This window comes from Canis lupus, chromosome 20 (assembly GCF_003254725.2).
Source record: "Canis lupus dingo isolate Sandy chromosome 20, ASM325472v2, whole genome shotgun sequence".
NCBI lineage: Eukaryota > Metazoa > Chordata > Mammalia > Carnivora > Canidae > Canis > Canis lupus.
The window spans coordinates 57266252-57281499 of record NC_064262.1 but is presented as its reverse complement, the minus strand read 5'-3'; the positions used below and the strand labels follow the sequence as shown (position 1 = coordinate 57281499).

At 55.2% G+C, this 15248-nt stretch overlaps 1 protein-coding gene across 4 annotated transcripts in view; it reads right to left on the bottom strand.

The window, feature by feature from the left end:
- AP3D1 (adaptor related protein complex 3 subunit delta 1) overlaps nt 1–15248 on the bottom strand; it is a 63625-nt gene that overhangs the window by 13605 nt on the left and 34772 nt on the right. For 3 of the 4 annotated variants that reach the window (XM_049098272.1, XM_049098274.1, XM_025456800.3), the window contains exons 2-12: nt 11005–11100; nt 10274–10354; nt 9142–9222; nt 6779–6886; nt 5169–5298; nt 4211–4350; nt 4013–4086; nt 2814–2863; nt 1630–1679; nt 1213–1261; nt 23–168 (exon numbers count right to left, since the gene is read on the bottom strand). In XM_049098272.1, the coding sequence (XP_048954229.1) occupies nt 23–168; nt 1213–1261; nt 1630–1679; nt 2814–2863; nt 4013–4086; nt 4211–4350; nt 5169–5298; nt 6779–6886; nt 9142–9222; nt 10274–10354; nt 11005–11100 (1005 nt within the window). Of the gene's footprint in view, nt 1–22; nt 169–1212; nt 1262–1629; nt 1680–2813; nt 2864–4012; nt 4087–4210; nt 4351–5168; nt 5299–6778; nt 6887–9141; nt 9223–10273; nt 10355–11004; nt 11101–15248 lie in introns of those variants that run through there. The other variant, XM_049098273.1, reaches the window with a different exon arrangement.

Sequence of the window (15248 nt, the reverse complement as noted above, 5' to 3'; positions counted from 1 at the left end):
AGGCCTGGGGCGGGGCACACACCATTCCGTACAAGAGGTCGAGGGCCCGTAGGCGGATGGACTCGTCCTTGTCATCCAGACACTGTAGGACGAGGTCCTTGTGGGCCTGCACAGACTTGGGGTGTGTTCTCAGGATCTTGGACATGGCCAGCAGGCCCAGGTACTTCACTGCAGAGATGGCGAGATGCAGTTAACCTGGATGCGCCCTCACGTGCTTCAGGGCCTGCACAGAAAGAGCGAGGCCGGGTCTGCAGCCCGGGCCCGACAACCTAGACTCGGTCAGAACCAGCTGCATGCGGGCCCCCAGGGGTCGTAAGTGGCACGATGGGTGCTGGGAGAGAAGTTCCAGGCCCTGCACGCCCAGGGACCTCACACATACCAGGTGTGACTGCCCTAAAGCAACCCAAACACACAACCCTCTGAAGCTACAGTGATGAACTGCAGGCCACGGGCCAGGTCTGACTCGAAGCCCGTTTCTGTGAACGCCACTGGCACAGGCACACGGCCGTGCCCACCGCTGGCACAGTGGCAGACGATGCAGGGCCGGCAAAGCTGAGAAAAGTTACTATCTGGCCTCACACAGCACAAGCGTGGAAGCCCCTGCACCAAACAAAAATGCAGAGTCCTCAGCAGCCCCTGCCACTCCTGCCTGGGGGCGTGTGACTGGCTAGACCCCTGCAGGCGAGCCAGCAAGGTGCACCAGGGTTACTTTAAACTCTTTGGGAGAAGTGCCAGGATTGCCAGGAGATACAGCTAAAGCACCCTGTCAATCCCAGGAAACCGCGGGCACTCCCACGGGACCAAGTGCTCACAGGAGACCCTGGAGGAGCGGCACCGGCAGCTCCGGGCCACACCCGGAGGCTTGCTACTGACCTCCCTGAGCCCCGCGCTGGAACTGGGGCTTGGAGGAGCCACGTCTTGCTCAAGGACCTTGCCCAGGGCCCACCTTTCCAGCCGGCCCTACCCGCTGAGTCCCACTCCAAGACGGCAGCAGGGATGCCCCGCACGCACGAGGAGAGTGGGTGCAGGGGCCATAACTAGGCCACCAAAGGCTGGTGTCTTTAAAACACTCCTGAAGCTCAAGTATCAGCCTGCACACGCCAGGCCACACAGCTCACCACAAGCACCTGCTCTCCTAGAGCTCAAGGACCTCAGGGCTACAGAGGCACAGGACCTACGGGTGTGCAGAGGGAGGAGGGAGGAGGGACTCACGGTTTTGATCAGAGTCTTCTATCAATATCCTCAATTTCTGAACACAGAGCTGCAAAGGGGACGGTGACACTGGTCATGCCTTCTGAGACAATAGTGAAGTCAGTGACCCCAGGCCCGCCTCACACCCTGATCCAGCCCAGGGTTCCTGGGACCAGGCAGGGACAGAGGATACCGGGCCCCACTCCGCAGAGCACCCAGCATGATGGCTGCCTGCAACCACCAATAGGGACACATGCTTGTGGAATGTCCCCCAAAGCACACACTGACATGTCAGTAACTTCTGGGGCACTAACATTCGTGTCCCCCCCACCCCTGGCTTGTCAACTCCACAGACACAAGCTGGCCAGGGCCCAGAGCAGGGTGCCACGTGTGAGTGATGGCTGCGGGGTGGACCACCACATGCACGCAAGGACATACCTGGATGCTAGCGCTGTGGTTAGGCATGCCAGAGGACAGGGAGATGAGCACTGAAACAGAAAACCTGGCCTCAGGAAGTCCCCACACCTCACCAGGCGTGCAGAGGCTCACTCACTCGGGGCCAGCAGCCAGAAACACCGCACACCGGGAGCTGTCGGGCGGACTGCTCTCCTGAGAGGCTGGCTGACCAGACAGCATCTGGCTGCTGAGCACAGACCAAAGCCCCAAAGCAGGCACCCCTGTCCAGGGCAGTCCCACAGAACCCGCGCCAACCCTACCTGCCTGGCTCTTACAACCTCCTGAGACCCACCAAACAGGCATTGCCAGGCCTGCTGCCTCGCCCTATGCTCCCAAGCCCCCTGACCATCACCAAGCACAGCACTGATCCTGCTGCACCCGTTTCCCCACCGACCACTGCAGACACACAGACTCATTCTCCAATTTCTGCATTTGCTGCCTCTGGGCACTCGCCTGCCCCAAATGCCCACCCTTCCTCTCCACTGTGCCACTGAGCCTCCGTGCCCACACAGCTGTCATCGTGGAGTGTGGACCCTGGCTGGTTTCCTGTGAACTGTGGAATTTCAAGTCCCCACAGGGCCTTGAGGAAGGACTGTAAGGCTGGCTTCCCAACTTTGGGCAGATAGGCAGGGACCGAGGAGGTAAACCCCGTGGGCCATGACTCTGGTTCAAACCAATCACATGGGCAGTCAGGCTCGTCAAGTGTGTGAAACACATCAGCCGATGCTGTGTGTGGCCCTTGGTGGGAGACTGACTCAAACTCAGCGGGATTCCAGGGAGACTTTGAGGAGCGCCTCCTGGTCCCAGCTCGTGAAACCTTTTCATAGTAGGTTCCTGCGCTTAAGAATCCACGGGGGGAGGGCACAGTGCCTGAGATTTGCTCTAAAATCCTCAGGGAAAATGGTCTTGCTGGCAGAGGAACGAGTGGCCAAGAGCAGCAGGGGGCAGTCCCAGCAGCACTGGGACCAGGGGGCTCAGGGGGCAGATGTGCCACGAGCCATCCACACCTCCCAAGGGGCTCCAGACGAGGGTGGCAGGGACAGGGGGCAAAGAAAGTTGGGATCCTCCCTGCACCACGGGGCCCCACCTCGACGCCCAGGTGGGAGTGGGGAGGGCCTTCCACGTGCCACAGCCGCCCACTCTAGACCCGGTGGCCAGCCCCTCACCTGCGATGACGGTGTTCACACACTCGTAGAGAAGGGACATGGCAGACGTGCTGGAGAAGGAACAAGAGCAGAGGCGTGAGAACCAGAACGCCTGAGGAATGCAGGGAAAGCACATGCCTGCTGGCCCCCGCTGCACGCCGCTGTCACCCAGGTCCACAGCACTCCCCAAGGGACACAAGTCTCCCTTTCTAACTGCCAACGGTGGCTTCTGATGCTCCCACCAGTGGAGCCTATTCCTGGAATCTTTCCATCTTGTGATGCCCGTGAAGAAAAACTTCACTAAACGTCTGTCCCAACCCAGGACCCTCACCACCTAGCTCCACCTTGGGGGCTGGGCAGGGGCAGGGGGCAGTAAGACGTGGCCACACACAGGCAAGAGAAGTCCATGGCTGCAGTGCCACTCTCAGGGGATGTGGCGAGCATGGCCAGGGTGACAACTGAGGGCGGGCACCAGGTGCATCTACTCCATTCCTACCTCCTCACTGGTGACACTCTGGATCCCAAGTCACTCAAACCCGAGTGCGGTGCTGCCACATGTCCCAGAGACGAGGGACCATTAGCCCATCCACATCCATGGTCACAAGACTGAGGGCCTGCTGCTAGTTCCTCTGAAAACCTCAGGGCCACACCACACCAGCAGTGCTGGGGGGCGTTTAAAACCAACGACATCTCAGGCCCAAGCGCCAGTTCTACCCAATTACCTTTCACTGTCTGATCTGCTTGTAAGCCCAGGGATGGAGGCTGGGGCCTCACGCAGGGCACACAGCTCCAGGTCTGATGTGGCCTCGGGCCCCAGCTCGCTCTTGTGCCACCTGCCACCAAGCTCCCACAGTTTAAGTGCAGGCCCCTGGAGCCATGTGGGAGCTCTTGCAACACTCCAGAACCGACAAGTAACACACGGCTATAGCTCTTGCAGCAGACAACCTACGTCTACTCATGAGCTAGAGGATAACCGCGGGCTCTCTCTTTGCTTACTGTTGCGGTTTCCAAAGCTGATTCCCAGGGAAAGGACAGACCAGCCCCCAGTGTCCTACGAGGGCCAGCGGGTGCCCCAGCAGCACAGCTCCTTCCCTGAAGCAAAATCACATGGCGGGTGTTTGCTTCCTGACCCTGAGACTCTCCCCAGGGTCCTCGTGCCCAGAGGGAGTGCAGGCCTGCGCACGCCAGATGGTGCAGTCACGCGGGGGCCAAGTGCTCACCTGTGGATCAGGTTGGTGAGAGGTTCAATCAGCTTCTTGCCCAACCTTGGCTCCAAAGGGGTCAGAGCACCAAACTAGGGACAAGAGAGGCCAGTGGGTCACTGGGGGCAGGAACAACACTGACTCCAACCCCCCACCCACGTACACTCAGGGCGTTCCCACGCGGTGAGAAAAGGGAAGGATGGGAGGGCTACTTGCCAGTTTGATAATTTTAATGAGGACCCAGTTGTTGGTTGAGGAGGTCATCAGCTTGAAGAACAGTGGGGCGAGGGAAAGGTAGTTTTTGGGGTTACGCCTGGCCAGCTCACAGATGACATTGACTGCTGCTGATTGCACCCCTTTGAAGTTAAGGGGAGACCATGTCATCAGTAAGAGCATCATCGATATGAGGGCTGCACCCTTATCCGGGAGGGTCCTCCTCAGTTGGCTAGTCACCCCAAGTGCAGGGACCTCTGCTTTGTGCCTGCACCATGCCCATCACCTGGGGTAGCTCAAGCACCAACCACGAGTTGCCTGAGTCTGGGGCTGGCCCCCTGCAGGATCAAAGTCACTCTGGTGCAGGGCACCCCCCACCTGCCACCTTGGCTCCTACTTCCCCTATCAGAACTTTCCACACTCTGTCATTCTCCCTGATACAAGGCAGGTTCCACTGGAACAAGCTGGACCTTGCCTCCTGTTTAGAGAACCTGTCCGATGTGTGCTCACTCCAGAGAGTCCTTGACGAGAGAAGGATTTACAGAGAACAGGTAGAAAGCTGGCATGAGCCCTGTGGTGAGGGACTTAAATCAAGGTGTCAGAATAAAGCCGTGAATGCTAATGTGTGGACAGCCAGCCAGGCAGCCAGGTACAGTTGCGTGGATGCTGGGTGTCTACTGCCTGGCAGCGAGGGGCCTGATGTCTACATCCCACACCAACAAATGGGACCAGGTTCCTTGGAGAAATGGAAGTGGCGTCTGGGGCCAGAGCAGGGAAAGCAGAAGGCAAACCTGGCATCTCATGGAGCCAGGAAGTAAGGAGATGCCGTCTGGTGGGATGCCAGGACGGAGGGCCCAGGACCTAGTGCCCCTCAACTCCTTCCTTGCAACCCCCTCCACCAGGCCTTTGCAGATGCTGGTGGAGCCCTGCAGCCCCGCTGTCCCATCATAAATCAACCAACCAGGGTCAGGGTCCTCCAGCTTCTCTTTCAGGCGGGGGAAAGCAGGGCGTAGCGACTCGGGGTATTTCAGGAACACCTTGTACATGATCAGCACAGCCTTCTTCCGGATGTATGGCTTGGTGTGTGACATCTGCAGGAGCAGAGGGCCGGTCAGCCTCCCCTCCACACTCCTGCTCTTCCCTCCCCTCCCCCACCACCCAGGTCTTTCCGTCTCCCCTAGCCACGCCTCACCCCCCCATACCCACCCCGGTCTCCCCTCCATCACCTGGAGGGAAACCCTCTCTCCAGCTCATCTGGTGTCAGGCCTGCGCACCTGCTTCACTGCCCCAAGCACAGGGATCATAAAACAGGGTCTTGGATGGAACTGACACCAGCTTCCCTATGTCCGTGACCTCAGACCTGCCCTGCAGAGGCCAAGGCCCTTTCTCAGACTCACGTGAACCCAATGAAGGACAGAGAGGGAGGGAGGGGACCCTAATTGGAAAAAAGAGGCTCCGCTAGTCAATGCTGGCCTGACTCCTCCAGCTGCAAAGGCCTGTCCCCCAAGTAGGATGCCAAGAGCTGCCCAGGCCTCCCCCACCTCTACATGGGACTATCCTGGAGCCCTTGTCCTTTTGGAACTTTTCTCTGGCCAGGAAGGCCTCTTGCCCTCAGGGGGGCGCACTTATCACCTGTCAGGGCCCCGGGGAGCCACACCCCAAGAAAGCTAAGTCCCCCAACTTAGTGTGGCTGTTTCCGCCAGCACGGCATCGGCACGCTGTCTGGGCCTGAAGGGCAGCATCTGTGGTGCTGCTGTTGTACCGCAGAAGCCACCAGGGACACCACGTGAGCAAGTGAGCGGGTGGGCAAAGCGACTTACAATGGGTGGCCACCAGCACATGGCAGGGCTGTGGTGTGCCGGCCCCTGACTAGAAGCTGCTAGCGTGTACGGTCTGAAACCACAAGCCAGGACCTATCCATCTGTCCAGCAAACAGGCTGACCCCGTGTGGACAGAACTCTCCAGGGAGGAAAGGAGCCACCTTTCTGATCTGCCTGGATAAAACCAGTGGGAAGAGGCCTGCCAGTCAGGTGGTTCGGGTGTACCACAGGCCTCTTAAGGACCACGACTCCTGAGAGGACACGTTATTTAGAAAGACGCTCTGGACACCCGGGAGATCAGCACTGGCTGGGGCTTCCGCCCTTCAGATGGACTGAAGCACAGGAAGTCAAATTGTGGCCAAAGAGGAACACATGGCGTCAGGGACCGAGCAGGAAGGAAGGACCGCGCCAACTGTGCGCGCACAGCCTGCGAGCCACCACTGGCACCCCTGCTGCAGGGAGGCGGCAGCCGACGGGGCACGCACTGCGCGGCATGGGCACTCGCCCCAGGGCCACCCACCTCCATCCCCAAGCAGGACTATTTGAAAGGAGGCGAGAAAAGAATGTAAGGGCGACAATGGCCTGGAGACCAGATCCCATAGGGGAGGGACACACACTGCAACTAGATCCCCAGTTCATCTGGGGGAATTTCTGTTCTCGGTGTGATGCTTAACCTTGGTTTTCCAGGCCCTGAATGGACCAAATCATGTCACAGAGCAAAGACCAAGGGGCGCTGGGGACACTCACTCACCAGTGTCATGATGTCGTTGGCCAAGTCTCTGGCAAGATCTGGGGTAACAAAACAGGACAGGCCAGTCAGCGCAACGCCAGTGTCGTACTGGCTGGGGCTGCTCAGGTCCTGGAAAGGGAGGGAGAGGGGTCAGCAGGCAGGTGCCAACTGTGCGTCATCGGCTCCCAGCTCGGGACCTGGGGCTGGGCCTGCATGAGGAGGAACCAGCAGCAGCCAGTTCCAGGCTCTGTCACCAAAGAACCAGGATGGCAAAGGGAGGGCTGTCTTGGCCCCGTGGGGCGAGGCACACAGTGAGCGCTGCCCTCAACTAGGCACAGCCCGGTATCCCAGCGCCACCACTGGGGCTGAGCTGGCACCAGCGCCCAGCTCTCGAGGTGACTGCCTGCTTGCGAACCCCAGGAGGCTGATGAGGGCAGAGCAGAACCCGGGACCTCTGCCTCTACTGGGGTTTCTCCTCCATGAGAGCCAGGACCATTCCTCCCAAAGGCAGGGCAGCTCTGGCCCGAATTTCACCTTTCAGGTGAGCAGGAAAATCCACCATGAGAACGGCACCCCCACCCCAGACCTCTGGTCACTCGGTGCTGTTCTCACTGCACTGACCAGAGAACAGCCTTGCCTCAAAACCAGCAAAATGACATCCGCATCACAAACTCACTCCAGGGAGACTTTCCTACCTAAGGAACTCCCAAACTTCACATAGACGTGGTAAAAACACACTGAGAGGCACTTTAATAGGTCACCTCCTAGACTGCGATAATAACCTGAAAACACTGACTTCTGGAATCCATTCCAGCCCAGGTTGACGTGACATGACTGTGTCAGGGCCCAGACAGCCAGACCCCTGATACAGCAGGATTTACAAAGGGCCAGGGAAGAGCCACCATAGGGCTTTTCAGAAATGGAGTTTTGTGGAGAAAACACTCAGGTCCCCATTAAGTGGGGAGAGCTCCAACCGAAGGGGATGAGGGGTGGGGGACAGGGACGGTCCACAGAAGCCGTTCCAGAAGTCATAGGTTTACTGGTAATGACGCATATGCCGACCACAAACATCAGGGACAAAAATGGAGAACAATATTTTTTAACAGGGCAGGTGTGTCCTCTGCTCAATTATGGGGACGTCTCAGGCTCACGCCGTCTCCCAGCAGAGCAGAGCTAGGTGACTTGCCTGGAGCACACCTCTGCCCGAGGCAGGAGCCATCTATGTCTACGCAGAGGTGGCTACAAAAGGATGGGTAGGGGACACGGCTGTGCCCAGATGGCTGCAGGAAAACCCAAGCTGGGCCAGAGACCCCCATGTTCCTTCTTCCTGCTGCCCTCCCGTGACACACCCCATCACTGCTCCCAGCTGAGCGTGCCCCTCAGCCCCATGGCGCCCATGATGCCCTGTGCTGCCGCTTCACCTGACCCACGGCTGGCGGCCTCGGAACCACAGGCTCACGTGCTCAGCCCAGCGGCTTGTCCTGTGCCAAGTGCCAAGATACACCCTGGCCAGTGCTGTGCTGCCCAAGTGCTGCGGGACCTGTCCAGAAGCCCAGCCTAGGTCACCAGGTCCCCCTATGGGGCAACCACAACTCAAGCTGGTCTGGCCTGTACACCCAACCACAGCCGAGCCGGATTCTCCCCCTCATTACACCACAGGAGATGCTCAAAGCTCTACAGCCAATGAAGAAATTTATTACTCGTGATCTTCAAGACCATCTCCAGACACAAAATAATTCCACACGACTGAGACATACGTATGGGGACTCAAAAGACCCAGTGGGTAGGGGCGCCTCGGTGGTGCAGTTAGTTACGTGTCTGACTCCTGCTTTTGGCTTAGGTCATGATCTCGGGATCGTGAGATGGAGCCCCAGTCGGACTCTGCGCTCAGCACAGAGTCTGCTGACCCTCTCCCTCTGCTCCCCTCCTACTGCCCAACCCCAATGCATACACTTTCTTAAAAAAAAAAAAAAAAGACACAGTGGGCAGAAAGGTCCACACTAGGAAGGGTGTGCAACCTCAGTGAGCACGCCCCCGCAGAGGAGAGCGGCCAGGAGCCAGCCTGCCAGCACCCAGAGGCACCAGTGAGGGAAGAGGGACGTCTAGCAACTGTCTGGTCTTGCCCAGTGCCTGAGAGCAGACACACACACCAGCTACACCACTTCCGGGTGTCCTCTGACAATAGCAGCACCGTGTTCAGAAGCCACAGGCTTACGAAGGGGTCACAATAGCCAGATAGCCAGAGCTTGCTGACCTCAGTGCTTCTACTTACTGCTCACTTGGAGCACCAGAAAGGCCAGCATGGAGAACACTGCGGGGAGAAGGTGACATGAGGGCACTCAGTGAGGGCCACTGACGGCCGTGGGTGCAGGAGAGCTGCCTACCTTGCGGATCTGGTTCGTTGTCAGCATGATGACATCGGTCCCCTCATGAAAGCACTGGGAAGCAGCAAGGTAGCCGATCCGCTGTGAGTCAGACACTGAGGGCGTCAGACATGAGACAAGGGCTGCACACTCCAGAGGAAGTAGCCCTAGCCCATCCCCTGAGCTTCAAGCTTTGTGCCAAGCAGCTCTTGGGCCAGGCAGCTCCAGCCTACAGCAGGCTGCGGGGCCACAGGTGGGTGGATGGCAGGAAGTCCTTTAAGGTGGAGGAGGAGGAGCCCCCCTAGAGCTCAGAGGATGCAGTCTTTGAAACACAAAAGGTCTTGTAAGGTCATCTACACCATCCAGTCCTCTTCCTAGCATGTCTTCTGACTACCTCCTTGGCAGCCAGGAACTGCCCTTGGGATCAAATATGGAAGTCATCCTAAGTGCTGGCTTTTCTTAGCACTCAGATCTCCCTGCCAGGCCGACACGGACATCTACGTCACGTGTGTACTTGTACGTGATGCTTTAATGCGTGCACACAGCGCCTCCCCAATTTTGGCGACTATAGCATTTTCCTTCTTCACCAAGAGTAGCCCGCAGGCAGGACAACTGCATCTGCCAGAAGGAGCCCGAGATTGACCCAGGCAGTGACCACAGGTGGGCGCTGCAACCCAGGGAAACTACACAATGCTCTCCAATGGGCTGTGGGTGTTGACAATCATTTTGCAAAATATTTACTAAAATGGGAGACACACTCACGTTACGTTATCAAGTGAGAAGGAGGCAGCTCCCCAGATCACTCGCGAGCAGGGCCCCCTTGAGGTGAAGGGAAATGCTCAGAAACCACTACGAGGCCCTGGGGCGGGGGGCATATGGTGGCCTCTGTGTGAGACGGTGTTTGCTTGTTTTGGGATAGAGTTATAACTTTATTTAAACTAATATTACAAAATATATAACGAACCCTATGAACCCATCATTTCACAGACCTCCCTTAAAGTTGAAAGAAAAACATCATGTAGATAGAATTAATTAAGACTACAACAACACTGAGGCTCGCATCCCACATTTCGCCTCCCGCCAGGGGACACCCTTGTGCCCTTCTGCCCGTCATCACAGGGTTCAGGTCCCACAGCAAGCTCATCTGCCTCACCTTGAATGTGAACTTGGAGGCGCTCATCACTTCTATGATGTTGAAGGCAGCCCAGCTGATGTCATATCCCAACATCTGTAACTGTTGGAAAGACAGGCACAGTGATTTCCATTCACACGCCAAGACCTAAACCCCAACATTCAACATTCTGTCTCAGTTGGCGGAGAAGCAAACACCACGCACACTCCCAGTGGGTGGGCCTTGCCAAACACACACCCTGGAGGATTTCATTTCTTCTGATGCTAGTCCTCACACAGGGACAGGTTAATCACAGAGGCGGTGGATAAGCATCTGCAGCTGAAATGCCAGCATCCACGAGCATTGGTTAAAACTCCTATCAATGAGTGGACCTGCTCCTCCTAAAAGGTACAAGGTGATGGGATCCCCCTGGCAAGCCTTCCCCCTCCCATGTGACCAGAGAAGAGGCCAGATGAGGGGGGGTTTGGCCCAGTCCAGGTGCGGTCTGTCATGCCCTGTGCCACAGGGTCATCACAGCATGCCCGCCCTCAACTCTGAGAATTTGTCCTGTGTGCCAAAGCCAGTGCCTGGAGCTACTGTTGATCCACGTTTGGCAGGTGAGTAGAAATGGGTGGTGAGTGGATAAATGGGTGGACAACAGGAGGGAAGGGAAGGGAAGGAAGGATGGATAACCAGCCTGACCGCTGCATGGGTGTGGGAGGGGGCAGTCCCTTGAAGTGCTGTCCCCTGAGCAAACAGTCCTCGGTACTTACGTAGGTCAGCTTGCAGACTGCATTTGCTTTTACTGCGATGTTGTCTTGTTTCAGCTCTTGCTTAATTTCATCAATGCACTGAGAGATGTATTTTGCCTAAAAGGAAAAATAATTGAAAAACTGCTAGTGCCTGACAAGAACAGTTAAGAATAACTACTGCAGAAGGAAGCCAAACACAAAAGACCACATAGTGTGTGATTCCTTCTTTGTGAAACATCCAGAGCAGGCCCATCCAGAGTGAGGTTTGTGGGTGCTGGGGAAGGAGCACGGGGTGCTATGGTGGACAGGGTGATAGAATCTTCTAAAACTGACTGTGCTGCTGTGAACGCACTAGCTAAAAACCACGGAACTATACTCTTTAAATAGGTGAGTTGTAGGGCAGCCCTGGTGGCTCAGCGGGTTTAGCGCCGTCTCCAGCCCAGGGCATGATCCCGGAGACCCGGGACCAAGTCCCACGTCGGGCTCCGTGCATGGAGCCTGCTTCTCCCTCTGCCTGTGTCTCTGCCTCTCTCTCTGTGTGTCTCTATGAATAAATTAAATGTTTTAAAAAAAAATAGGTGAGTTGCATAGTGTGTGAATATCTAATAAAAATGTTATTTTATTTATTTTTAAAAACCATTATTTTAAAAAGCTACTGGGTGGCGCAGTCAGTTGAGCGCTGGATTCTTGATTTCAGCTCAGGTCATGATCTCAGGGTTATGAGATCGAGCCCCGCCGTAAGTTGGGCTCAGGGCTCAGTAGGGAGTCTGCCTGAGATGCTCCCCATTGGCACATGCGTGCTCTCACCCTCTTTCTCTAAAATAAATAAATAAATCTTTATAAAAAGCCATTTCAGGGATCCCTGGGTGGCACAGCAGTTTGGCGCCTGCCTTTGGCCCAGGGCGCGATCCTGGAGACCTAGGATCGAATCCCACGTCAGGCTCCCGGTGCATGGAGCCTGCTTCTCCCTCTGCCTGTGTCTCTGCCTCTCTCTCTCTCTCTGTGTGATTATCATAAATAAATAAAAATTAAAAAAAAAAAAAAAAAGCCATTTCGGTGTGTAAGATGCCCAGGATTCCCTCACAATCCTCCTGAAGGGGAAAGGAGGGTTCTGGGAGCAAGTGCCTCAAGATCTATTTATTCCATTTTCCCAACTTGTGTTTATAGTTCACATTTTTCTTTTGAAAGACTATTTTTAAGCCATCTCTACACCCAACGTGGGGCTTGAACTCATGACCCTGAGAGATCATGACCTGACAGCAAGGTCTCCATGATCAAGAGTTGCATGTTTCTCCAGCTGAGCCAGCCTGGCGCCCCAGCTGACATTTTCTACATTGAAAAGTTTTAAAAGTTAAAAAGAATAGCTTCAACACAGGAAGTTAAGACACAGAAATCTTTCCTGATCTCTAGTTTAACCTTTTAACAACTTGCACAGACTTGCACAAGTGGGGACCTAACCCCCAGGTCCCACCACACCTGGCATCCTTGGCTCCTGCCCACCTCATGGGCTCCCTCAAGGCCGACGCCCCACTGGCTGCTCAACACCTAGCCCTCTCCTCGCCCCCTTTTTGAGCTTGTCACCCCCAGCTGCCTCTCCTGCAACGAGGGACACACACTCGCTGTGTGCATGTCCCTGCCACATGTGGACAGGCCACCAGCATCTCTCCTACCTCTCAACTCCTGTGAGCCAAGCTGCGGTGTTTGTGGGAACATATGTTTTAGGATTCCCTTGGGTTTCCTCACAAATTCAGCGTGTCTACCACTTAAACAGGTTTGATCAGGAACGGTTCTGACACGAGGTCTGGAGCCCCTGACGAGCCCTCCTGGGAGCAGCAGGGCACAAGGCTCCGATCAGCCCTGCCCCGAAGACACGCAGAGGCGTAGTCACAGCAATGCCAGAGAGAACCCAGGATGTGAGTGGCCACCGCCTGCTCAGTGAAGTTGTCCACCAACGCCGCACGCTTCAGCGAGCCCGGCACTCATGAAGCACACGGAGCCTTCCATCACCTGACCTACAGCAACAACCGCTAGAAAGTGCCCAGCCGTCCACTAGGGCCAGGACTCCAGGGTCAGCCCCTGCAGCACCATCCCAAGAGACCTAGGTGGAGACCACAAGAGCAGTTCCTGCTCCAAGGGCCCTGTACACCGACCCCACACCCTCCGCTCACGTTCCCCCAGACCACAGCCCGCTCCAGCACGAGACCCTCAGCTGCCTGAAACACAGGCTCACGGGGAAAGGAGCTCCCCGAGCATTCTCTCAGCCACAGAACATATTATGAATATTTTATGATTGAGAGTCAGGGCCATGGAACAAGTGTCACTATATCCCCCCAACAGGCTTCAAATTACTAAATCCCACTCAGGGATCTTCAGTTCCCATCACAGTGCACGGATGGCTCCTCCTGCGTCCTGGGTCATGACTGTTAATGATTTAGAAGGGCAAGAACAAAAAGCCACAGGTGTTGGAGAAACCAGGCCTCACACACAGATGACAGGGAAGGAAGACACTCCAGCAGGTCCTCAGATGAGTAAACAGAGTCCTGCTCCTAGGTGAACACCCAAGAACACCCAAAACAGGTGTTCAAACAAAAACCGGCACCTGAGGGATGCCTGGGTGGCTCAGTGGTTAAGCTTCTGCCTTCGACTCAGGAGGGCATGATCCTGGATTCCTGGGATCGAGTCCCACCATCAGGCTCCCTGCATGGAGTCTGCTTCTCCTCCCTCTGCCTGTGTCTCTGCCTCTCTTCCTGTGTCTCTCATGAATAAATAAATTCTTAAAAACAAACAAACAAATAAAAAAACGGCACCTGAATGGACAGAGCAGCACAAATCCTTACAGATCTGAAGGAGAAGCGCAAATGTTCTGCTGCTGCTGCTGCTGGATCAATAAAAGGCGGTCTACCTGCACACAATGACCTCCCAACAGTCTAGGGGCCTTGCCAACTTTCAGAAGCACCGGGCACAGTCCACTCCTGCTGATGGCCAAGCAGCTCCCATCAGGCCAAGCCTCCCACAGAAGCACTGGGCATCATGTTTCTCGTGGCTTTTATCTCCAGCACCCTACAGAGTAGCTGAGACCTATGTCTCCTGGCTTCAAGAAGAAAGTAGGGACTAGGGCAAACATAGCAGCTGCCAAGCGAGGATGGAGATCCCAGAGGAAAGGGGGTGAGGGTGGTGCCCACACTCGGCATATAAACTCAGCCAGAATCCCAGGTGACCCCAGAACTAGGCATGCACGGCACATTCTGCACAGTCCAGCAAAAGCTAGGAAAAATGGACATTTCACCTGCTTCTTGCCCACGGCAACAAAGGCAGAGCTGGAGCTTCAGCTGGGCAATCTAACTGTCCCCTAAAGTAATGTGTCCCCAGTCAGTACTTCTCAGAAAGCACAACAGAGTCTAGAGCCTCTACAATATACCAGGGCACCATATCCAGAATAAGAGCCAGCTATTCAAAATAACAAACAGGAGAATACTACTATGTTCCAGAAAAAAAGACAATCAATGCACACTGGCCTCAAGCTAGCCCCAATGATGGAATTAACACCCAAAGATTTCAACTTTGCAATTGTAACTATGCTCTCATGGACCAAAAAATTTCCGCATCAAGAATAAAAGAGAAAATCTCAGTAGAGAAAGTCAGGTTATACAAAACAAGCAAATGGAAATTCTAGAACTGAAAACCAATTTCTGAAACAAGAGTCACTGAATGGGTGAAGAGCAAGTGGAGACTGATAGAGAGCCAGTGAACTTGAAGTTGGGATAACAAAGCCATCCAAGCAGGACAGAAGCCTCAGGGTCTGTGGGACACAGTGCAATGTACGCATAACTGTGTTCCAGGAAAGGAAAGGGTGGGACACAGAATATATCTGAAAAACTAATGGCTAAAATTTCCCCAAATTTGATGAAAGACATAAATTTACAGGTTCAAGCTCAGCACCCATGGATGGAAAATGAAAAGAAAATCACACCCAAACAAGTCAAACTGCCAAAACCTGAAAATTAGGAGAAAATAATTTAAAATTTATTTACACAATCTCTACATTCCACGTAGGGCTCAAATTCACAGCCCTGAGAGCAAGAGTCACCTGCTCTTCCAACTGAGCCCACCAGGCACCCTGGGAGAAAATCTCGAAAGCAGCCAGCGGGAAAGGACGGGCTACCTACAAGGGAGAAAGGATTCCACGCTGTCGCAGAAACAATGGAGGCACTGCAACGGCAGAAAAACTGCTGGTCTGAATCCTCTACCCAACGACAGCATCCCCA